General features: G+C 36.0%; 1 protein-coding gene across 1 annotated transcript in view; it reads left to right on the forward strand.

Annotated features, from left to right (window-relative positions):
* LOC149555729 (glucose-inhibited division family A protein) overlaps positions 1 to 24,689 on the forward strand; it is a 329,684-nt gene that overhangs the window by 157,669 nt on the left and 147,326 nt on the right. Inside the window, exons 7-11 of the mRNA XM_089829868.1 lie at positions 5,506 to 5,586; positions 21,295 to 21,513; positions 21,856 to 21,998; positions 23,261 to 23,427; positions 23,527 to 23,747. Of these exons, the coding sequence (XP_089685994.1) occupies positions 5,506 to 5,586; positions 21,295 to 21,513; positions 21,856 to 21,998; positions 23,261 to 23,427; positions 23,527 to 23,747 (831 nt within the window). The remainder of the gene's footprint in view (positions 1 to 5,505; positions 5,587 to 21,294; positions 21,514 to 21,855; positions 21,999 to 23,260; positions 23,428 to 23,526; positions 23,748 to 24,689) is intronic.

A 24,689-nucleotide genomic window follows, 5' to 3' on the forward strand; every position in this document is an offset into this window, starting at 1 on the left:
GTTAAAATATCCTCTATTTTCGCCTCCATAATATCGCATTCTCAATTGTGCATAATCTTTGTAAGATATATCCTTTTCCAAGTCTGCATTCTTCCAATCTTCTTTCAACTGTTCTTGGACTTCCTCAAAGGTTGGTTGCCTTCCTCCGTGTGGTACCTCCGTTCGTGGAGGGAATGTTGGCATGGAAAGTCAAGAGTGTGTTAGATGAGGATTTTCCTTTCTCGATACCGAGTCGGTACTGTGACCATTTTGTTCCCCAGATATCTTATTGTTTGTTTGTTTTGAGAGAGTTTCTTCCATAAGTTGTTGAGTGTCATTGATTTGTGCCTGATTCCTCGAAAGATCCATCAATAGTACCATGACTTTAGCAGGAGTGGGTTCTTGATATGCCATTCTATTAGTTGAGTGGGATCTCCTTTTCCGATTATAAACTTTCATTCACTGCCCACAAGTTGGCAGGGTCTATGGCTCTGATACCACTGTAATGTTTCGAACCTTTACTGGAGGTTGGACTCGGTGTAATTTTTTTTCCCATGTTTGTTGTAGCTAGATTTGGGTTGTATGGTGTGAGGAGGCAAGCAGATGGTATGAGGAATGACCGTACAACCTGTTAGACTGGGAGGCCATACAGTGGGTTTGTTGCGGCCCCTACTGAATGTCTTGACCATATAGATGAAGTGCTTGGAGGCCGTACATATGTTGGCTGTACGGTGGGAGTGTTGGGGGCCATACGAGGTGTCAAGACCGTACAGATGGATTATTTGGTGGTCGTACAAGATGTCTGTGGGTGTGACGTGGAGGCGTTAACTTCTTTGTATGCCAAAGAAAACAATGTTATTAATCTAGAAGGATTCAAATGTGATTTTGCCAAATACATAGAATGAATTGATAGATGTAATTGTAGTTCCAATCACAAATATATTCCAACTTGATGGTGCCCTAGATGTGCTAGATCCGAAGCAAAGTAGAACATAACGAAATAGGGTGAGGGTTGAATCACACCGAAATTGGGAAGCCAAGTAGGGAAGATCTTTCCATTGAAAAAATGGTGAACAATACTGAACTCCACTAGGAATTCGCAGTACAAAAGAAATAATCCAAAATCACATAACTACTATCTACATGTCGTACTTAAATACCCTTCGGAGGAATTCCTGTGGGTTTACAAAGATAGCAGATGTCAACACATACATAAACAAAAACAAAAATAGAAATGGGTCCGAGATATACTAAACCAATCAGCCCATAAACAAAGCTTTAATTATATATATGTGCATACAAACACACACACACACACACACAGATATATATATATATATATATATATATATATATATATATATATATATATATATATATATATATATATATATATATATATATATATATATATATATATATAATAATTATTAATTATTGGTAATAAAGTTTAATTCGTAAACATAATCTCTTGATCAAACTAATCCTACTGAAGCTACAAAATTAACATACTTGAGATGCTTTGTAAAGGTGGCGTTAATATTCTTGCTTTGGTAAGTCTGTAGAGTTGTAACGGTCGCCAAAGGAGGAGCAAGGAGAGGATCTTCGTCGAATTCGATAGCCATGAGGAAAGAAAAGAAATAAACAATAGTCAAGAGTTGAGAGATCAACAACCAAAGATGACCACAAACAAACAAATGGTAGCAAGAAAAATGACCAACAAGGGGAATAGATATAATGTCCCTATTTTTGGCGAGTCTATGTAGTTGATGGAGTTAGCTCATCATAGCGACCCTCGTGAGTTGACAAAATTTTTTGGGGGTCCCAGTGGTGAACTTACTATATTTAGTAAGTCTATTTTTGGCAGTGCAATGGGTGACTCTGGTAGTTGGTCGTCACCTACAATTGATCGGGTTAATAATTGCTTGAGCTCTTATTTAGTTATTTTTCATTAAGTTGCGTTATTATAATAATGTTTATATTATTATAATAATGACTTTAAGTGATATTTTTAAAAAGCAAGTTGGAAAGTTTCTAGTGTTGAGTTTTTTTGGGAAACTTCCACGATTTCTGAAGTGGAGTTTTATGGAAACTTCTGCCAACGAGAGCTTATAAATAAGAGCTCATTTCATTGGGGAAGACATGCTTGAAAATATATCTGCTTTTTGAGCCTTTGTGGCTTTTCCTATTTTTCTGTCCTGTGAGCCCTTGCTGAAGTATAAGGGTCTCGTCTTAGAAGTTCTTGGCAATTGTGCTGAAGTATGCAATTGGCCGACATCTCCTACCGTATTTGCTATAGCTAAGAAGAATAATCCTGAAATTATATATTTCTTTTGAATTATCTGGCCCAAGGGTTCGATCTAGAGAATTGAGATTAAGCTGGTGTTTGGAAATCACTGCTGAGGTATAGTGATTCATTTGTATTCTGAATATTGGTTGTGTCTTCTCTACTATTTCAGTCTGTGCCTGAGAAGAGGTTTGGTAATTCTGCATGTGTTAATTTTTAGAGTTCAAGGATAAGGGTTTGGCATTATATAATTCTGAAATTTAAAACACATGCAGTACATCCCAAGTATATCGTCTTGCATGATTAAATTATTTCTGGCCTGCATATCCACATGGAAGTTATTGTTGTGCATGTAGCATGAATTTGGAATTGAGATTTGCAAGCATACATTACCTGCGAACAGTGTGGAAAAAATCAGGTTGTGATTCCAAATTTGGAATGCATAGTCCACCATTAGCTGCGTCTACCATCTAAGCACATTCACGTGGCCACAATTATCAATTGCAGGGCATATTAATACCCACGGAAAACATCAGAAGTTGGTCTCTTTGCAACAGGGGTGATGTGAGGTTACCAGCAGATAACCAGGCTGCATTTGGAACAGCAAAACCTTTCCTGGCACTTCACGTGGGCGAAGTCTATATACCAGGTTCTAGTTTTAAATGCAAACTTTTGTATGCAAATTAAATCTCTTGCAGCGTATTCAATATATGTATGTATTCAATTGGAGAGTGCTAGTATGTTTGATCTCAATATTACTTTGCAGCATTAATAAAATATGCAGTTCAGTGGTTAGTTTGAATTATTAATTTCAGAATTTCATTCAAGCATTTCTTTTAAATGCATTTATATCCCAAGCACTAACAAATCAAGACAACATACAAATTCAAGACATCATTATCAATCTGGAAACAAAGGTCAATGAATGCTTGCAAAGTGTTTGACAAAATGCCAAACTTTTGAATTTGTCAAGAAATTGGAATTACTCAAGTTATAGCCAGGCGAGGGTTAATACAATAGAAATGGAGGCAGGGCACAGAGACAAACAAATGAATGGGCACTTGGCACAACCATGTGAAGGAGGTGTGTGGTGGGTGGAGGAATGATGCGTAAATAACATGTAGGTCATGTGGAGATTGTGCGATATAATGAGCCCTGTTGGCTCACTCTGAAACTATGCTGAAGAAGTCGCTTTTTCTATTTTCCAGTTTCATAATATTTTTTTTGAGTTTTGCACTATGTAATTTTTGGGGTTTTTTTCAAACATAACAAATATGAAAAACTTGAAATGCACAAGAAACTATAACAATTCAACTCCAGGTTATTTGCTATAATTCACTTGCAAATTTTTACAATGGAAAATGTAATGTGCAGTTATCAATTGTATAAAGAACCTAGCAAGAATGCAAACAATGCAGCCTTGAATTGCAAATGCTGCCTCTAGGATAATAACTGCGACCTTCATAAGAGTAACATCACCATGTGTGAAGTGATTGCAGCTGTAGTACGCCAAACACTACTACAACAGATGATATATGTAGCTAGTAAATGGTAAACACTGCGAACAAACTAGATGCAGCATATAGACTTGGAGTAAAAGTCCAAGGTATGAAATCGCAGCTATGTAATGCAGATTTCTGCCACTGTAAAGCTCTTCAAAATAACACCAAATTCGTGGTATGCTTGCAGAGAAATACCCATGCTGAATTAAAACCTTCTACCTCCAATGCAACAGTAGATATGATTGAATGATCTACAGCAGCGCCATTCAGTTCTTAGAAAGAATGCAGATCAAATACTCAGTAGATAAAGCACAATTCACCTGGTGTTTCACAAATTCAAAGTGCTGAAATGGTGAAGGATTCACAATTCTCCAACAGTGTTGAAACCCTTGTTTCACAAAGTGCACAATAAAAGAACATAAGCAACAGAATAGTCGATCCTTCTCATGTGATAATTTCTATAACATTTAAAAGCCAAAACTTTCCCATCACACGAATTTCCATGTAGCTTATTAGATACACCTCTCACTTTACAGCCCTTTGCTTTATGCTTAGGCACATATTTGAATAATATAATGTATTAACTCCTTTTGGCTCCAAAAATGACCTTTTCCGCAATATTGTGATATTTTGACACACAAGATCATTGTTTTCTGTGCCCAATATCTAAAACTCTTTAACCTGGTTCTAATGAGCTATGACACTAATGGAGCCAATATACAATACCAACAAAATAGTAACCTCAACATATTTAATTTAATAATAATCATAATTCAGCCGTCTTGCGAAAATGACTGAAGAAGCGTCAAAATCAAAATTTGACAATACGAGTGATCTTGATGAAGAAAGATGATGAATGAACCTAATAGGGTAACTTACTAAAATAGACGCCCCCTCCAAGATTCTTGGAGCCTAAACCAGAAGCGAAAAGTAAAAATTAAGAGCATCAATCAACTCTAACTCTTTTGAGCTCATCAGAACAATGCATTGACTTACTGTAAACAGTAAGTCCTGCCAAACGGAACCATAACCCCCAACAGGGTCCTCCAATTACTCGTATTAGCCTGCAAGGACCTAGTAACTGGCTAAATCGATCCACTATCATGGTCATGCTATAAAAGAGACTTTACACACGAGGAGACTAATGTGGGAGGCAAAAGTGCATTTGGGAACTTTGTCGTTTTAGAATATAGGGAGGGATGCATAATATTGCAAACATGTGACAGAGATGCATGTTTCAGGTTGAAACGAGGTCTTGCAAACACCTAGTAGAGTACGGTTCTATGATCTCAATTGACTTCTTGTTGAAGAACTATAACTTAGATGACATCCCTACTAGAAAATTGTATCCCAATATATCGTAAATTCTAGAATAGAGCATGATGACCAGAAAACTGTGAAAGATGGAATAAAAGTTAATTTGTCTTTAATTTTATATTTATGTTAGGACAAGGGAAAGGCATTGACACCAAAATGAAGGGTATCACTTAGCTGTGTCATTACCAAATTTGTTATCTTCTTTTTCAAAACTTTGGGTCACCCTTAAAAGAATTTCAGGGATTGCTCCTTCAATCTAACAATTTTAGTGATTTTGTTGCCTGTAATTCAGTTGTTCCATGTTGAGCCTTGATAATTTTTCTGTGTGAAAATCAATTCCCTCATATTTATTAAACAAGCTGTGATAGTGTGATTATAGAATGTACCCTTGAATAAATTTGTTTTGTTATTGGTATGCAGATAGTAAAATTTAAGGACAAGGAATCCCATCAAATATTTTTAGAGCCAGAAGGTCGAAATATTCCAGAGCTTTATGTACAGGTACAACATGCAAACCATACGTTTTCTCTTGTATGCTTTATTTTCTATTATATATAATTGTTCCTTTAATGTCATTTTATGGAGATCTAATATAAAAATGCTGACATAACAACTACTACTTATCATGTACGTCTCTAATACCCTTTTTAAGTGCAATCATTCAGCTAGTTATCTTTTATTCCATAATGAAAATTTTATACTGCATTGACATATTCACAAGTAGGTCCAAGGATAAATGAATCAGAAGATGGTCATGTCACTTACATATTTAATAAATAATAATGAATATTATGTAAATCACCAAATCTGAACATTTAAATTTTAAATGAATTAGCATTCTGGTTTGCTTGTATTGTTCCATTGGAATTAACAAGAATACATGACAAACTGAAATTACACTAACAAACTGAAATACAGAATTAATGACAGCAAATGATATTTGATATTTGTTTGCAAAGATAGAATTAAGACTTCAGATTCTATATGAAAATCACAGGAGTTTCATGAAGTTGCTCTCTAAACATGCTTAAAGCAATATCTGTCCCTCAGAACAGTTTCTGGAGCTCTTCTAAATTGAGCTCCCAACCTCCAGTTCAATCGGTTGACATATCAGAAACTTCCAATGGAAATGGCCAGTTCTAAGGAATGCATTTAGATTTACCTTAAGCTCCTCAAATTCTCCTGTCTTTCAATAGCAAATAGAATGACAGTGAAGAGGGTTTTTGTCCTCGTAGCCCCAAAAAGTGAAATCTCTAGACAATTTCATCAATCTTCTGAAGAGCACACGATTATACTGAGAGGGGCGGGGGTGTGAATCAGTATAATAACAATTTTCCCAGTTTAAAACTTTTATCCAAACAACTTCTCCAAATGCTGAAATAAACAATTAGGCACATGAACACAATAACACAAAGATTTACGTGGAAATCCTAATGCGGGAGAATGGTGGGGTGGGGGTAGGGGGGTGAATCAGTATAATAACAATTTTCCCAGTTTAAAACTTTTATCCAAACAACAACTTCAAATGCTGAAATAAACAATTAGGCACATGAACACAATAACACAGAGATTTACATGGAAATCCTAATGTGGGAGAAAACCACAACAAATAAATGCGTTTTATAAAAACTGTTCTTTTACAATATGTTTGTAGGCTATGACTTACTAGACTCCAACCTCCTATGTTTATGAGCACCGACTCACTGGAAGCTCTAACTCCTACTCTTCATAGGCTCCGACCTACTGGAAGCTCCAACTCCCATTGCTGTCTTCGTAAGCACCAACCCACTACGCACAAACCACTGTTCCACCTTGACTTTGTTTCTTGCTTCAATTGATGATGGAAGCTTTCTAAGTACAAATTTTTCTATTCAAACCAATATTTATAGCTGCTTTAAAATCTTTCATATCCAGTTTTTTATATCTATATATATATATATATATATATATATATATATATATATATATATATATATATATATATATCAGATTTAACAAATCTGAATATATATTCAACTATATTCCTTAATTGATTTTCTGCACACACTTTCTTAAATTGATATAAATCAGAAATCTGCATATATATGTTCATTCAACATCTCTCTTGTCATCAGTAGAAATTGTGTATCGGCCGACGGGTTCCTTCGGAAAGGAAATTGTGTATCGGCCAACGGGTCCCTTCGGAAAGGAAATTGTGTATCAGCCGACGGGTCCCTTCGGGAAAGTTCTTGTTATGTAGCCGTCGGGTAAATAGTTTGTAGCGGACATGATGTATCTGGCCAACGGACTCCTTCGAGAAAGTTATTCGAAAAGTATTTATAACCCCTTCGGGAAGCATTGTATGCAGATCATACCTTATCATGCAAGCATAATATACTGTTTGGCATATGCGAATAATAATGAGTTCTGCTGGTTGCTGTTCATGTTCGTATTCATTGTTTGTGTGCGTCTCTTAATTAATCTATGCGGTAAACATTTGGCGCCGTTGCCTGATGGACCTGGTACGCAGGCAGGCGGATATGAATTAAATGCCGAATCAGTTGAACAAAGATAAGAATAAGCTGAAGGAAAAAGATGACATACGCGTTGCGCAGGAAAATTTAATTCTGGCTCAGCAGACAGAGCGCCGAAGGAGATTTCAAAAGATTGCCGACAGAAACAAGAGTGCAGAAGGATTGTTGAAGGAGACTCGACAATGGCTTGAGTTGGTGGAAGAAGCGAGGGAGGAGTTTCTGAATTTGCATACGCCACGGGAAGAGAATCTTGACGGAAGGAGATTGACTCGCACGGCTCGGAGTGCCGAAGGAGCACGAGCATGGAGTGACCTCTTCGTCCAAGATATACTTCCGGAACGAACAGCTTCAGTTGACGAACCCTCTTCTTCACCAAACAATGTGGAAGTCGAAAACAGCGCGGGTGTTGAAAATAGCGCGGAAGTAGAAAACAACGCGGGTGTTGAAAACAACACGGAAGCAGAAAACAGCACAGAAGCAGAAAACAGCGCGGAAGTAGAAAACAACGCGGGTGTAGAAAATAGTGCAGTTGTGCAGAACAGCGTGGGTGTTCAAAACAACGCGGGAGTGCAAAACAACGTAGGTACACAACAAAACCCTCAACATACAATGATAATGGAAAGTCCGAAGGAAAAATTGCCTAAATTTGATGGTGATGAAGCAGCTGATCCCATTCGACATTGTAAAAGTGAAACGATCTGGAGGTCAAATGGCATAACAGATACAAACGAATGGATCCGACAATTTTCCGCTACCCTACGAGGTGTTGCGATCGATTGGTTTACTGATACTGATCCACAAAAGTTAAACAGTTGGGATAACATTAAGGAGTTCATCGCAGAATTTCAACTTCTGCGTGACGATAATGAAATTGTAGTAGAGATATTCAATACCAAACAAAAGAAGAATGAAATAGTACGGGTCTTCGCCAGGAGGTTGAAGGACTTAATCAGTAAAATGGAGAATAAGCTGGCAGATGGGCTCCAGAAAAGATGGTTCATTGAAGGCCTTCACCCGAAGCTGCGGAAAAAGATGAAGATCGTGCCACCATCGACATACATTGAAGCATACAATCGGGCAATGAACCTCGAAAGTGATCAGAAGACAAAGAAGAAGAAGAAGACCAGCTCATCAGATTCAGATGACGATGACCCTTCAGGAGAAGATAGCAGCGACGATGACGAGGGAAGCAACAAGAAGGTCCGTGCTCTCCAAAAGGACATGATTCGGATGATGAAGGAATTCAAAAACATGAACAAGGAGACTAAGGGCAATGACCTATGGTGTACGGAGTGCAAAAAAGAAGGCCATACGGAGGGAGCATGCTCGAAAGATCAATTTTGTGAGATTTGCCAGATTATGGGACACCCGGTAAAGGAATGCCCTTTCAACTTGAAAACAAGAACACTGCAACAAGTGTTCCTGACACAGGAGGCATCCCCGTCAGGAGGGAACGGGAACACCAGTACGGAAGGTGCCACATTGGGCGGATACAGAAACAACCGGCATGGTCAAAATAACAACAATAGCAGCAACAACAATACAGGCGGAAGGAGTCAAATTCAGTATGATGCGAATGGTCGACCGATTGTTCAATGTCGCGCATGCAATCTGTGGGGTCACTTCGCCCGAGACTGTACCACGACGAACACACCGAAGTTGTTATGCAGATGGTGTGGACCTGGTGATCATGAAGATGCTAGGTGCCTGAAGTCCGGAGTAAACTTGATTACTATTGAGATAGATGAGGAAGAAGTTCTGGCAATCACACGGCAGCAAGCGAAAGTGTACCCCGACCTGGTGGAAGAAAAGAAGAGATTGGAGGAAGCACGGGTAGAGATCCAGAAAGCAACACAGGCAGAAACGACACACCTGAAGGACACGCCGAGTACTTCCGTACGGAACTGCGCAGAATAGAACATTGTACAGCAAATTTTGCAAGCCGAGATACTTGTTAGGATAAGTGATCTGTTGCTCACTATGCCTCAGCTCCGATCGGCACTCACAAACATCGTTCCCGCTGCTCAACTACTAGGAGAACATGGAAGGAAGTAGGAAAGTGGAGCAAGTACAGTGGACAAAAAGGAGAAGGAAAGTGGCGCAAGTGCAAAAGATCCGATGTTGTTAGCCCTCTCATCCGGACGCCATCCGGCAGTCGTCGAAATGGGAATTCTGGGGACTGTATTGACGGAAACAATTGTGGACGGAGGGTCCGGTGTCAATGTGTTGCCTGAAGACACTTGGAAAAAGTTGGGACAGTCGACATTATGGCCGCCTACATTCCAGGTGCTAACGGCCGATCAACATGGAATCAAGCCATTGGGAGTCCTGATAGCACAACCAGTGATGATTGGAACACAACCATTCCTGTTGGACTTTGTCGTAATCCCACTGAAGCGGAGAAGATATGATGCCATTCTCGGCCGGGGGTGGCTGATACAAGCCAAGGCAAAGCACGATTAGAAGAAAAATACTTTATCACTTGAAAGCAAAGGCCGGAAGTATGTCATCGATCTACACACTCAGATGGTTAGGGAAGAAGCTCTATCGTCGGATTTCGAAGGAGAAGATGATGACAAGAGGCAGAGTATTGAACCCGATCAGGAGGGAGTCCTACGATTGGAAGGAGATGACAATCTGGATTCAGTAAATGGTTTTTACCACTGGCAGATAGAGGATTACGAGCTCTTTCCAAGTTGTAATATGCTACGGATCGATAGAGAAGCCGAAGGAGGAAATGAATGTCTGAAGAAACACAGAGAAGCCGAAGGAGGAAATGAATGTCCGAAGGAACACAGAGAAGCCGATGGAGGAAATGAATGTCTGAAGGAACATGGACAAGCCGAAGGAGGAAATGAATGTTTGAAGCAACACAGAGAAGCCGAAGAAGGAAACGCGGGTATGACTGAAGCTGAAGGACAGAACATACAGTACGAACCCAAAAGAAGGAAAGATTCTATTGTACGATTGCACAGGAAGAAAGTATTACGTCGAACCACAGATATAGCAGAAAGGTACCGACAGCAAGGAAGACACACGATACGGTCTGCACAGACAACAAAGAGGAAGGGTTCAATAAAAGTTGTAGCAGTACAGAGGATATGTGTTATTGACGGACAGAAGGGGCAGCTGACGGAGTCCATGGTAGCGAGTTTCGGGAACAAACTGGGCGATATGGAGATGACACAGAACAGGCGTAGCAAGTTTCAACTCAGACAGTGGGTGTTGAAGTATGACGACCGGAATGAGATCAAACCAGGGAAGTTCAAAGTTAAGTGGGTCGGGCCGTATCAAATCTGGGAAGTAGGGGACAATGGAGCAATAAAATTATGGACTTTGGATGGACAGGAAGTGCCTCAGGCGGTGAATGGCTCGAAGCTGAAGGTATACCACGGCCGGAAGACTTCTACGTCAGAGAATGGCCTTCGGGTGACCCCTTTGTCGTTGAAGGACGATGCCGACGGTCAGATTGGAAACTGACTTTGCTATGAAAAAAAAAATAAAAAAAACAAAAAAGAAAAATTGAAAAAAAAATTATTAAAAGAAAAAAAAAAAGAAAAAAGAAAAAAGAAAAAAAAAAAGAATGAAAAAAAAGTACCGTACGGATTTTGTTTGTTCACCGTACGGTTTTCACTTGGTCTTTAAGTTGTACGGTTTTTAAGTTGGGAGCTACTGTACGGATTTTGGAAACAAAGCACCGTACGGATTCTTAACTGTTCACCATACAGTTTTGGAGGAAGTACGGCTTTTGCATATTATAAAGTATGAGATGTACGACTTTCTACTGTACGGATTTTCAGCAAGTGTACGGTTTTCTTTTTGGTGTACGGGTTTCAATATTTGAAGAAAACAATACCGTACGGATTTCATAGTTGAAGGGAAAAATACCGTACGGATTTCATATTTGAAGGGAATAGGTACCGTCAGTTTTCATATTTGAAAGACAATGTACGATTTTCATATTTAGTACGGTTTTTAAGACAATGTACGGTTTTCATATTTAGTATGGTTTTTAAGACAATGTACGATTTTCATACTTGAAGGCTGGTGCACGGTTTTAGTGTAGTACGATTTTTAAAGAGTTGCAAATTGTAACATTGGGACCACCGTACGGATTTTAATAGAGAAGGTTAGCGTACGGAATTTGGAAGTAAAGATAGCGTACGGAAATTAAAATTTGGAATGTGAGGTAATTGTACGGATTTTTCAAGCATATCATGTGTACGGATTTGAATTGCAAGATTACAGATTCTGAAGAGTTGGGTTTTGGCGTACGGCTTCTACTTGCTATTTGGTAGCACAGAAGGATGACAGGAGGTTTTCTAAATTAAAAAAAAAAAAAAAAGTCGACAAATCAAGAATGCTCAGAATGAGTATCAGATGATGCCACAGGGTAGAGGAAGAATCAACGATTGCCAGAAAGAGTGTAGAATCGGCAGAAAATAACAGCAATGGTGTGTTTCGTGCAGTTTTGTGTGGGTTTCAGAGTGCTAATTTGGTCTTGGCGGCGAGGGGCACTGCCCCTCGACCTCGCCCTGTACTGCGACAGGGAGCACACTCGAGGCACTGCCCCAGGACCCTGCAGGGGTGCTGCCCCTCGACCCCGCGGGGGGCGTTGCCCCCCGGACCCCCAGTCGTTGCGGATATCAGTCGTGGGAGTCTGACCAGTTGAGAAGACTTGGAGCTGCTGCAGGCATGGAGTGTCTGTGTACCAGAGGCACTGAGAGTAGGTGTTGGCCGTGAGGCTGTCTTGGTGGATGCGTAGAGAGCTCGGGAGGAGCTGATCATCCAGTTGGAGGCAATGCAGCGACACTTGGCTCAGGGTATCGAGGAGTTGGAAGCAGAGAAAGCAGCACAGGTGGCTATCAAGGTCAGCTTGAGGAGTCAGTATTGTGTTAGCAAAGGCTATAGATGCAACGGGATGAATGTGAAAGTGATATTGTTGTATTAGTTGTTTGAGTTTTGTTTTGTAGTCGTCAGGAGACGACTTTTCTTTTTGGGGGGGATGATGTCATCAGTAGAAATTGTGTATCGGCCGACGGGTCCCTTCGGAAAGGAAATTGTGTATCGGCCGATGGGTCCCTTTGGAAAGGAAATTGTGTATTGGCCGACGGGTCCCTTCGGAAAGGAAATTGTGTATCGGCCAACGGGTTCCTTCGGAAAGGAAATTGTGTATCAGCGGATGGGTCCCTTTGAGAAAGTTTTTGTTATGTAGTTGTCGGGTAAATAGTTTGTAGCGGACATGATGTATCTGGCCGACGGACTCCTTCGGGAAAGTCCTTCGGAAAGTATTTATAACCCCTTCGGGAAGCATTGTATGGAGGAGATCATATCTTATCATGCAAGCATAATATACTGTTTGGCATATGCGAATAATAATAAGAGTTCTGCTGGTCGTTGTTCATGTTTGTATTCATTGTTTGTGTGCGTCTCTTAATTAATCTATGCGGTAAACATCTCTATATTTCTTCGCCTTCTTATCTTCTCATCTTCTTTGTTGTTCTTTTTACATACTTGTCTTATTGATTCATTCATTTGCTGACTGCTCATTCTTTATTTCTCTGTTCTACTCTGCATATATATTTTAATGATATAAAAACTCTATGTATGCTCTGATAGAATTTTTGGTGCCAATGAACAATGATGCTATGTTTCTTTGTTTTTATTAAAATTAATTTTCAGAAGACATAAAGAGTGCAGGGTAAATACTAACAACACAACTTCAGCATTACTTATAATTTTAAGTGGAAAGGAAATACAATTAACATAAATCGAATTCCAGCATTCATTGAATAAAGAAACTAGATTTCCTCTATAGCTTAATTCTTTGTGCTTGCCAACCGAAAGGAGAACCCATAATTTGAACTAGAAACAGCTCCTTAACACTTCACTTCCCATTCCCATCTTCAACGTGGGCCAAAGACATTATCAGATCAATCTGATATTAATTCGAAATGCTCCTAATGCAGATTGTGTCCAGGAAAGGAACGACGTCCCATTGCAATGTAGAACATAGTTTGCATAGGCAGGATGTGAGACAATGCAAAGTGCCCAATTTGCATTATTTTTCCCTGCCAATTCACAAGTCCAGCAACCATCCAACTCTTAGCTCAATGTCTAGCTGATACAATCCCAGATGTAGCCCAAGTAGTGAAAAACGATAGTCACAGTACCTCCAATCGATTATCAAATCAATCTCCAGATTGCACACATTACAATCAATTTCATTCAGAATATCAATCTCCGTAGCCATAGTGATTATAGTTGGAGAATTACAACAATTGCTTACCTTAGCACAATTGCCAATGATGAATCTCAGACTTAATCCTTATACTTCAGCAAGGGAACACAATTCAAAATTCAAGAAAAGCCACAAAGGCACAAAAAACAAATATATCTTCAAGCGTGCTTTTCCCAATGAAATGAGCTCTCATTTATAATCTTTTGTTGGCCAAAGTTTCCTAAAAAACTCCACTTTAGAAATTGTGGAAGTTTCTCAAAAGAACTACACTTGAAACTTTCCAACATACTTTTTAAAATATCTCTAAATGTCATTATTATGATAATATAAATATCATGATAATAATGCACTTAATAATTATTAAATAGATAAGAGCTTATGCAATTATTAACCTTATTTACTACAGGTGACGACCAACTGCCAGAGCCACCCACTGCAATTCCAAAAATAGCAATTGCCAAAAATAGACTTACTGAAAATAGTAAGTTCATAACTGGGACCCCCAAAACACCTTGTCAGCTCACGAGGATCGCTGTGATGAGCTAACTCCATCAACTGCATAGAATCGCCAAAGAACGGGGACATTACAGTCCTCCCTTTCCGAAATTGCTTGTCCTTAAGTAATCTGGCATCATACAAAAACCTCCACTGGGATCCCATAAGAAGCAAGTGATGTCCCTATCCTCACTGAACCAATTGAATGCCAATATCATCATCACCGCCAATAAACTATATTTTGGTCACTCTTTTTAGTATATTTTTTTCTTAACAATAGTTTGTGCTTCATGTCATGAAGAAAAATACTTCATACTGATTTATACATATAATATTGACATACTTGGAGAGAGATTTTTGTAGAATATTAATATAAAGAGATCTTTGTAGAGTGACTTTCCTCATGCCTGGTCATTGCTGTATGGAAGGGACATTGATGAGTTTGCTGACTAAGCATTTTTTCCTTCATTCTTCTAATGTTAGATCATTTTTTGTGCTGCATCTGGTTGGAAGCAATCTGTCATTGCTTCTGTTTTTTTGTATCAACTTTTTAACTAGGATGAGCTTAATTACCGTTCTTGATTTTGGGTTGTGAATTTCTTGTACTGATCACTTAATAGCTCTTCTGACTAGATATAATATCTCTTCTGATTAGATATGATATTCCTCCAATATATCCTCTTTTACTTTGCAAGATGATAGGGTAATCATCTGATACCACTTGTAATGCCCCCTTTCCATACCCATGGATTTTGGGACAGATTTCTCTGGTTTATGTTGATGTGCAGGTACCCATATATTTTTCCTTGTATTTCTGTTTTTCTCTTAATGGCTAACCTTGACTTCCAAAGAAATCATGACCTTTTCTCACAAATTTGTTTGTTATAGATATAGATATAGATGTTTATACTTAAATCATATTTTAATATTTTAATAATGTATATTGATATATTTTATTTCTATTTTTAAATTCTAATACATATATTATTATTCATTATTTATCTTGTTATTATATTTTTGATTTCTATTATATTATGATGTATGTTATTTATCATTATATTATTTATTTATTTAGATTTGATAAATGATTATTCATTATTATCATTTATAATAATATATATTTTATATTTGTATACATTTAAAAATAACAATATTACTATTCATGTATTAAATAATAATACTATTTATTCATAATATGACTAATTATTATTAAATCTTTATTGCAAATGTGAGTATAATAATTAAGGCTTTTAAGTATGGGGGGCAGGGACATGACAATTGTTGTCTCTGATTATGACAATTGTTTTTTTATAGGTAATGGGCATTAATTATTATTTATCGAGATTAATTATTATTGTGTCAAGCTCAAGTAGAATTAAATCCAATACCTCTCAGATGAGAGGATCACAAGTTACCATTGTTAAACTCTTACCTTGTAATATACTATTACACATGCAAATTTGAAATGTTGTGATTTATGATGAATAATTATTGCAACAGGGGTCTGTTCTAAACTTTAAAGGTAGGCAGTAACAATGCCTAAGGCAATCACTCCATATGGAACAGTTTCAAAAGGGCAAAATAAACAAGAGCTCTGGTTGAGCTGGAGTCCCTGCCTTTTGTCTAAAATAGAAAATAGATATGTTGAATATTTTGTATGAACACATGAATATCATTTTAACTTAGAGAAAAATTTAGCTACAATGAAATTACAAGTATTGTCTTATTTTTTGAAAAAACTAATTGTGTTATTAGGGAAATTTATCTATATTCAAAATTTAAATTCTATGATATTTTGAGATGGAGATAAAAGTTAATTTAACATTTGTGGCTAACTATATTTTTGAAATTTCTTATGATTTTTTTCCGTATCATAGATCATCATGCATAAATATATGAATAGTACTGAAATTTTATTTTCATAAATTGAATGAAATGAATATGATTGAATATAAAGATATTGTAATGAATCATATTAAATTTATGTTTGTACAACATTTTAATATAGTTTTTTATATACAAGGAAATGGTGTATTAATCAATGACTTACATTTATTTAATAGTAAAAATCATGTCATGGATTTTTACTAAAAAATTAAAAAATAAACAAAAACTTACTAAATGTTAAATGGAAATTAGCCAGGTGGATTTTTTTATGTAAATATTTAAATCTTTTGTGAAGATTGCATTTTAATATTGATTGTTGAAATGTTAAAAATAATAACTTCAAAACAATTATAAAGTAGGAATGTTGTAAGGAATTAAATATAATTTAATTTTAAAAAAGATAATTTATTGCTGATAAGTTTCAAAAATGATTGAAACTCAAATGATATTAGTATTTAATAAAAAATCTTAAGAGTTTCCCAAAATCTATATATACCTTGATACATTTACCTCAACAAAGCAATTTTTTTTATCCAACATACAGAAACAAATTTAATACTCATAATTGTTCCCAATGTTTACTTTTTAAATTTTAGTTAAGATAAAATTAAGGGAAACAAGTAAGAAAACTTAGGACATTTCCTAATTTGGTTTGGTGCTTATGTGACACTCCATAGATAGTTTAGGGGTTTTTGTGTCCATTATGTAGAAGAAAGCTATATATGTGCTTAGAAGAAAGCTCTAGATGTGCTTCCTTCACAGGGCATTTGCTCAAGTGGATAAGATGTCTGAACAATTTCATACTTTTAAATTTTTTGGTGTCTGATATCTCTTTTTTTTCATTTAAAAAAATGAGACCGTTTTAGAAAATGAACAAGACCATTTTGGTTAAAATGTGTTCATTCATACTATGTGAGTACCCCAACAGTATAGCTATGGCTGTGGTTGTGATTCCTATTAATAATTATCTAAATTCTTATTGAAAGTCGTCATAAGATTTCCTTGTTTGAATGAATGCAATTTGCGGGCCAAAAAACTCGCATATTCCACTATACTAATTAGAATATCTCTACAGTAGACTTGTTTTGTAATTTATATTTAGTTTGGGTGAATGCAATGTGTTGAGTCTTGACCCCTTCCTGGTTAGACTCTGTAATTTGGATTGAATTAGAGTTTTCAAAGTGCATAAAATAAAATGGCAAAGGCAATGAAATTGATTTGTGTGATGCTCATAATAGCAATGGCTTTGGTAATATTAGTAGGTATGGCAGGAATGGCATTAAAAGTAGCTCAACTTGAATATTACTGCATTGACGATTTAGATTATGATGATTTTGGTTTTGATTTTGATAAATGTGAACCTCTCACAGGGTGTTTTGCCAGACTTTATAGGGTACAACATCGTAGCGCCTTGGGGTGCCACTACCACCTCCCATTTGGAAATACTGAGCTTCACCTTCTCCATCCACAGTCCAGTGGCATTCACTTATTTTCTTGGCCATGCTAAGGGTGCAGCGAGTAGAGGACTATGAGCTAAAGTTTTTTGCATCCATAAAATAGAAGAGATTGATAGATTTATCTTGTATGACTACTTGGGTAGAGATGGTGTGTAAAAGCAGAGATTGGTGATGCTTGTTGATAAATTGATATAGAATTGAGAACATTCCTGTGATGGAAGTAATATGAGAGAGACTTTATGGGGTGAGCAATTTCGCACGACAAGGGATAGGTAGAGCAAAGGCTTAAGTAGAAACATGTGAGCACCCGTTGTATCATGAAGCTTCTGGAATTGACAAGCAATGAAGCAACTGGGAAGCTTCTGGAACTGATAATTATTATCAGTTGATGGGTTTCAAAGCTCAACTTGTAATTAGGTTTGTTTTGGATATAGACGAAACATGAGAGTAATGGACAGACTATGCCAATCTTGCCAATCTTGCCAACCTTTCCGACTTGAATTATGTCTCTGTTTGCACAGAGGGTTTCAATGCTTTTATTGCCAACACAGATCCATCAGCCAGGGAATCAATGTGAATGGTCCTGTAAGACTTCTGGAGGCGTAGAGGTTAGAATATGCCTGTGTATGGAAATTCCTATGTCAAAATTTATTGTTTGTAGATGTAATTTGAGAGTTTATGGAGGTAATAATTTTTTGCAGATGTAATCTTAAGGGCATGGACAAAAACTCAGTGGCATGGATGGATAGTTTTTTTTGACATTGACCATAAATGGGCAAACATTTTTGCCATAACTTCAGCTCCCCAAATCAACGGTTTCTAATGGGAGTAGTAGCAAATAATTTATAGCATCGGGAAAACTCTATTGTCATTGTTAAACTTGCTTTTATTTTACATGGATTGTGAAAACCAAAAGAATGATCAATTCAGGAATGTGTGAGAAAGAACTACATCATCTAAATTTGCTCCCTGATGAATTCTCGCTAGAGAAATCTCAAAGAATTGCTGATGGAAAATTTGAAGCTTTTGATGGGTTTGCATACATTCTAGTTCAATAGCTCCATTATAGATGCATGTACAAGTACAGCTGATGAAAAACAGAAATGATTGGTTTCATTTTGGGGAAGAAGCTTCAAGAGAAGTCAATGGTGAAGAAGCTTCAAGAGAAGTGAATGGTGAAGTTTCCAGAAGAGTCTAGGATTAGTTTTTGTATTTTTTGAATGGAAAAACAATGAAAACCCTAGCTAAATTCAAACCAGCCAATAAGAAAAAAGAAATAATAGTTAGAAAAATATTTTTAAAATAAAACATTTCCAAACTTTACAATATGACATCACAGGAGGAAAAAAACAAATTGAAAAGGAGCCACCGAAAACATTAGTTCCCTACCTTATAAAGGTAGGGACTAACAAGATCAAATCCTGATTGATGATTGAAGTGAGGATTGATCCTTCTAATAAATCTTTTATTACTGAGTAGCAACATCTCTTTGTTGGCTTAATCCGCATCCGCTCTAATGGAACAACCACGTAGACATCTTTCAAACATGTCAATTCTTATGCTTAACTTATAGTCATCATGTCTCTTGATGTAAGTTATATGTATTCTTATTGGCTACACTAGTAACTCTATTACTTAGTTGTAGCTAACTAATGCTGAAGACATATATTGATTTCTTTGTAATAAATTGCATCATCTAATACTTGATGGCTATCATCTTGAAGGGCTTGTAGTTCAAGTCTTATCGCGCCTTCACAATCACATGCCTCTTTATGAACAGATATAACTTATCTACTCTCTAATAATAATAAATTTAAATATATCTTTGATGCCCTTCTGTTTTTCCGCCAATTGGGACAATATAATAATAGAATGAATTAGAATATCAAGTTTGTATCTTTCTATTCAAGTTGTTGTAATTCCCTTCTAAGTGTCAAACATTGGCCCTCCACTCTCAGTCCTAGGTGTTTGAAATTTGGTGACAAGTGACATTGAATAGGATAATGTATTTATCATTTGGAACATTAAATAAGATTACCTATTTATCATTCAGAGACATTAGCTGAGCTTGATCAGTTCAAATGATAGTTCCTTCTCCTATGACCATTACCATCCAGTATGATTAGTCAAAATGATAGTTCTTCTCATGTTACTTCCCTCTCCCCTATTTGTGGTTATATTCCCTTATTAAATTATTTATCAAGGGAAGTGACACTAGGAAGATCGTCACCCTTCGATGGCACATTTGTATCAATATATATTCTTAAATATATCAAGAATATCAATATTGATGCAAAGATTCTAATATATTAACATATATATGTGAATGCTATAATTTTCATATTATATAATATATTATAATAAATGGACATTTATATATTAAATTCATTTATGTTAGTATTATAATATAATCACTATTTATTATTCTTTATTTAATATTTTCAATTTTATTATAGTTGAATATTATTGTTTAATTATAATTTTATAGAATTTTTATTTACTTTGTAAGTATAATATAATAATTATATTATTATTTATCATTAATTATTAATTAATTTATTATTTATTATGAAATCTTATTTTCATTGGACATCACAATTTCCTTTCAAGGAAGTTGTAAAATTGAATTTCAGTGAACTTGTCAGAAAACTATTCATTTGTGATGTTATAGAAAAAAACTGATTTTTAAGTCAAAATCACCCCTACAAGGAGGCCATACACTTACTATTGTATTGGGGCTTCAGAATTAAAACTGCATTATCAGAGATCTGCAATATGTTTGGTATGGTGTCCTTGATTACAGAATGGTTGGTTTATGAAAAGATCAGTTTGGAATTGATTGGCATTTGTACTAATTCTTCCTTGTGGAGCTGGAATGAGTTTGTTGCTCATCTTGAGGACTGAAAGTGAAAATGCATTAATTGGTCTATGAACAGGTCTGATATATATGTGTAGGTTATGATATCAGTTTGTTTATTGAATCTCTTTGATAATATAATTGATTTCTCATATGCTTGATGTGAAGTAAAGACCTTCTCTTGTAATGGTTAATCATTAATGTACTAATTGAGTGCCAATAGTGGAAAAGCCCCACTTCATCTAATTTTTTATTGAGAGCATTTGCATATGTGGGTTTATTATTATGCATGTAATTTGAAGCTAACAATCAAGTTACTCTTCATCAGTTTATATCTTGCATCATATACTTCAAATAAAAATATGGGGTGGTTATTACAAATTGTCTAGAAGTATTAACACGTATTCTCTCATCTTTCTCTCAGCTTTTTGAAAGAAGTTTACCAGCGAGTTAGTTTACTTTGTCCTATTGTTGTATTGTGATCTGGGAAACCAACCTTTATATCCTGTTCTAAATTTTTTGCGTCCGATAACATTTTACAATTTGTATTTGTATTTACATATAAAAGATTGTTCAATTTTAGTTGATTTAAAGGAACATAGGAAAAGATAGTTCACATGAAGAAAATTTGACCATGATTTGTCTGATGTAAAAATATGGTAACTTTATCTGAGCAATATATAAGTGGCAGAAATCATGGTTATAGTTTGATCTGATTATCTTGAATGTTCTGAATAGAATGCTTTTTTTCATGAACAGGGTTTCTCCACAGGCTTGCCAGAGAGACTTCAACTGTCATTATTGAGAACTTTGCCTGGTCTTGAAAACTGTGTGATGTTGCGACCTGCATATGCAGTAGAATATGACTACTTACCTGCATATCAGTGCCATAGAACTTTAATGACAAAAATGATAGATGGCCTCTTCTTTTCAGGCCAGATAAATGGGACAACCGGCTATGAAGAAGCTGCAGCTCAGGTAACGGGGTCCTGTAAAATACTAATCTGCAGCATATGATTTTCCATCTTTTTTATACATTCTATGAATTGGGAGGAAAACCGGAAATTGCTCTGCATTGTTATTATTTGGTGTACTTTTAATAGAGTGCTTCCTGTCACTTCAAAGGGAAATAGAAAATTAACCCATATCATACATACTTTTTTTGTATTCTGCATAAAAGGAAGCACTATTAGTCTAATACTTCAGAGAATGTTAATGAAGCGCAGATGCAAAGTTATGGTTTATTTCACCCATTTCTATCCCTGATTGTCACCAACATTTATATTGCAAATTTGCTTGTAATGCCTGGGTTATTTGCAGGGCTTGATAGCAGGGATCAATGCTGCAAGGTTTTCTTCTGGGAAAACCCTTGTTGTACTTGAGAGGGAAAGTAGTTATATTGGAACATTAATTGATGATCTTGTGACAAAGGACCTTCGGGAACCTTATCGTATGCTAACAAGGTGATGATGTGTTACATTACATATTTATAAGAAAATTATCATTTTCATATATTAAATTACTCTACATGTGTATGGATTCTGGAATAGACCACCATGGGAGAAAAACATGTGTTGTTAAATTATCTTTATTCATTTTATAAAGAAAAAGGGAAACTGAACTAAATATAATGGAATGTCTCCTTTGCAAATGCAAGCACCAAACAGAGGTCCACAGCCTATTTTAATTCCCATAAACTAATTGGTAAAATAAAGAGAATAATCATTTAATTAAATAAGTATTAGACTCTAAAGTTCTAGCACTTACATTTAACATTTTTTTTTATTAAGGCTGATAGATAAATTTAAAATGACTTTTATGGGTGCCCAAAATATAATATATAATTGTGAAGTCACTTTAGGCATGAAAGATGAATAATTGTTTTTTATTTTCAGAAGGGTGTAGAAAGAGGAGAAATTGAGAAGGAAATATTTTTCTCACCTTTTTCATTTTCTAAAACACCATCTTTAGAAGTGAACCACTTAGGTTTCCAGCACAAAAAAGCCCTCGTGAGCAATTTATAGGTGGATTAATATAAGTTTCATAAGTGTACTCAATAGTGGATATTTGCATTGCATGGCTAAAATGTCATTTTTTGGTTTGTTTTCTAGGTTTTCTAGGGGAGTTTCACTTGAAGTTGATAGTTTGTAAAAGAGTAAAAATCATTTCCTTTGCAAATATAATATATAACAGATGAAAGGTTGTATGCTTGGCATAGTATTTCTAGAATAAATATTTTATTAGACCTGGATATGGGACCCACATGAATAACATAACTACTCACCCTATGTAGTACTTTATTATCCATTAAATGTTCAGAAACGGCTATCTAGCCGACAGATTCCACCAGACAAGATAATTTTTAACATTTATTAACTAAATTTTAAATAAAAAACCATGTGTTACATGGTTTTTAATTTAATTAATAAATAATATCAAACTGTCTTGTCTTGTACAATCTGTCGGCTGCATAACTATTTCCTGAATGTTATAGTTTAGTATTTGATCAAGATTCTCATAAATGCAGAAAATTTAAGTGTGAACTTTTGAAGCATCTGGACTCTGAATTGATAAAATCAAAATATAAAATAAAATAGGAATTTAAAAAGAAAATAGGTTTCTTCATTTCCATTTTGTTTCATGAACTGAAGTGATCATGTTGAAGTTTAGGCATCTTGTCTTAAGCTTATTTTTCATTTCTAATGAATCTTGTGCTGCATACTAGTCGTTCAGAACACCGTTTACTACTTCGAGCAGATAATGCTGACTCCCGACTTACTCCATTGGGTCGGGAAATTGGTTTAATTGATGACCGGATATGGAAACACTATGAAGAAAAGCAAGCTCGAATAATGCATGAGAAAATCCGTGTAAAAACTGAGAAGATTTCAGGTTAAGAACTATTTTGAGAACTTGGAGATTTGAGGGTTTAACATTTTTTTGTGCATGGCTAATTTTATTCAAATTAACTATTTTTTGTGCCTTCTGCAGCAACCTCTGAAATCGCAGATATGGTTGCAGAACAATCGAATCAACCGGTGAAAGAGAATATGACTCTAGAAAGTATCTTGAAACGTCCTCATATACAGTACGAACTCTTGGACAAGCATGGATTTGGAAACCCCTTATTATCCAGAGATGAGAAAGAGTGTGTGGAAGTAGATATAAAGTATGAGGGATTCATTAACCGCCAGCGCACCCATCTTCAGCAGGTTTTGAAACATTCCCATTTTGTGGTGATCTATTCTTATGTTGATTGGTAATTAGTGTAGATGTATTCTTTTAACAATTTCACAGACATAGATCTTATTTATAGTTCTCATTAGTGAAGAAAATGTACTTCAAAATTTCAAATACTTACCTCATGAAATAGCGATTAGGTAGCTACAGATGAATTTGTAAGCTTCTTAAATGACTCATGCAAATATGGAATATTAATGGAACCTGAAACAAAACGCAAACACAGAGCATGCCATGATAGATTTTACAAGGGAGAACCTGAATTAAGGAGTTGTAGGAAAATTCCCAAGCTGTACAGTAGCATAGAAGAGAAAGGAAGCACATTAGAATTCGATTTGGGGAAAATTAGCAGAATTTTGGTTTGTATCAGATAAAACTACCTACACAGTTGCTGAACAGTGATTTCAGATTCAAGCACTATCACAGGAGGCCATAGAACTGTATACAGTAGCTGACATCAGCAGGGGCAGAGGTTTAGTTGCAGACCAGAATTGTGATAACCCTCAAAACAAATCAGATCGAGCTGCAGACATAGTTGCAGCAGATATAGGTAATCGCCAAATTTATTATTTGTCATATTACCTGGTATGGCTGCCACATTGTTGATTTGATTGTGAAAGAAATATCATTGGATAATTTCAGTAGTGTGTTAGATAAGATAAGATAAATTTATTAATGTCCAACAAGATACTAGAAGGGTCTAAGGGACTGGAACATGTACAACAAGGCAACTGCCAGCAGTGGGAGCACCAAATGGTGTCCACGGAAAGAACAAGTGTAATGAGACCTGCTTGCTCACTCTGGAACTATGTTGAGTAACCTCAGTTTTATAATATTTTTGAGAGTATATATTTTTTCCCTTTTCAAAACAATGAATTGACAAACTTGAATGCAAGAAATAACTAACTTTTGAA

This window comes from Cupressus sempervirens, chromosome 5 (assembly GCF_028749045.1).
Source record: "Cupressus sempervirens isolate cs-2001-9-10 chromosome 5, ASM2874904v1, whole genome shotgun sequence".
In the NCBI taxonomy this organism is placed as follows: Eukaryota; Viridiplantae; Streptophyta; class Pinopsida; order Cupressales; family Cupressaceae; genus Cupressus; species Cupressus sempervirens.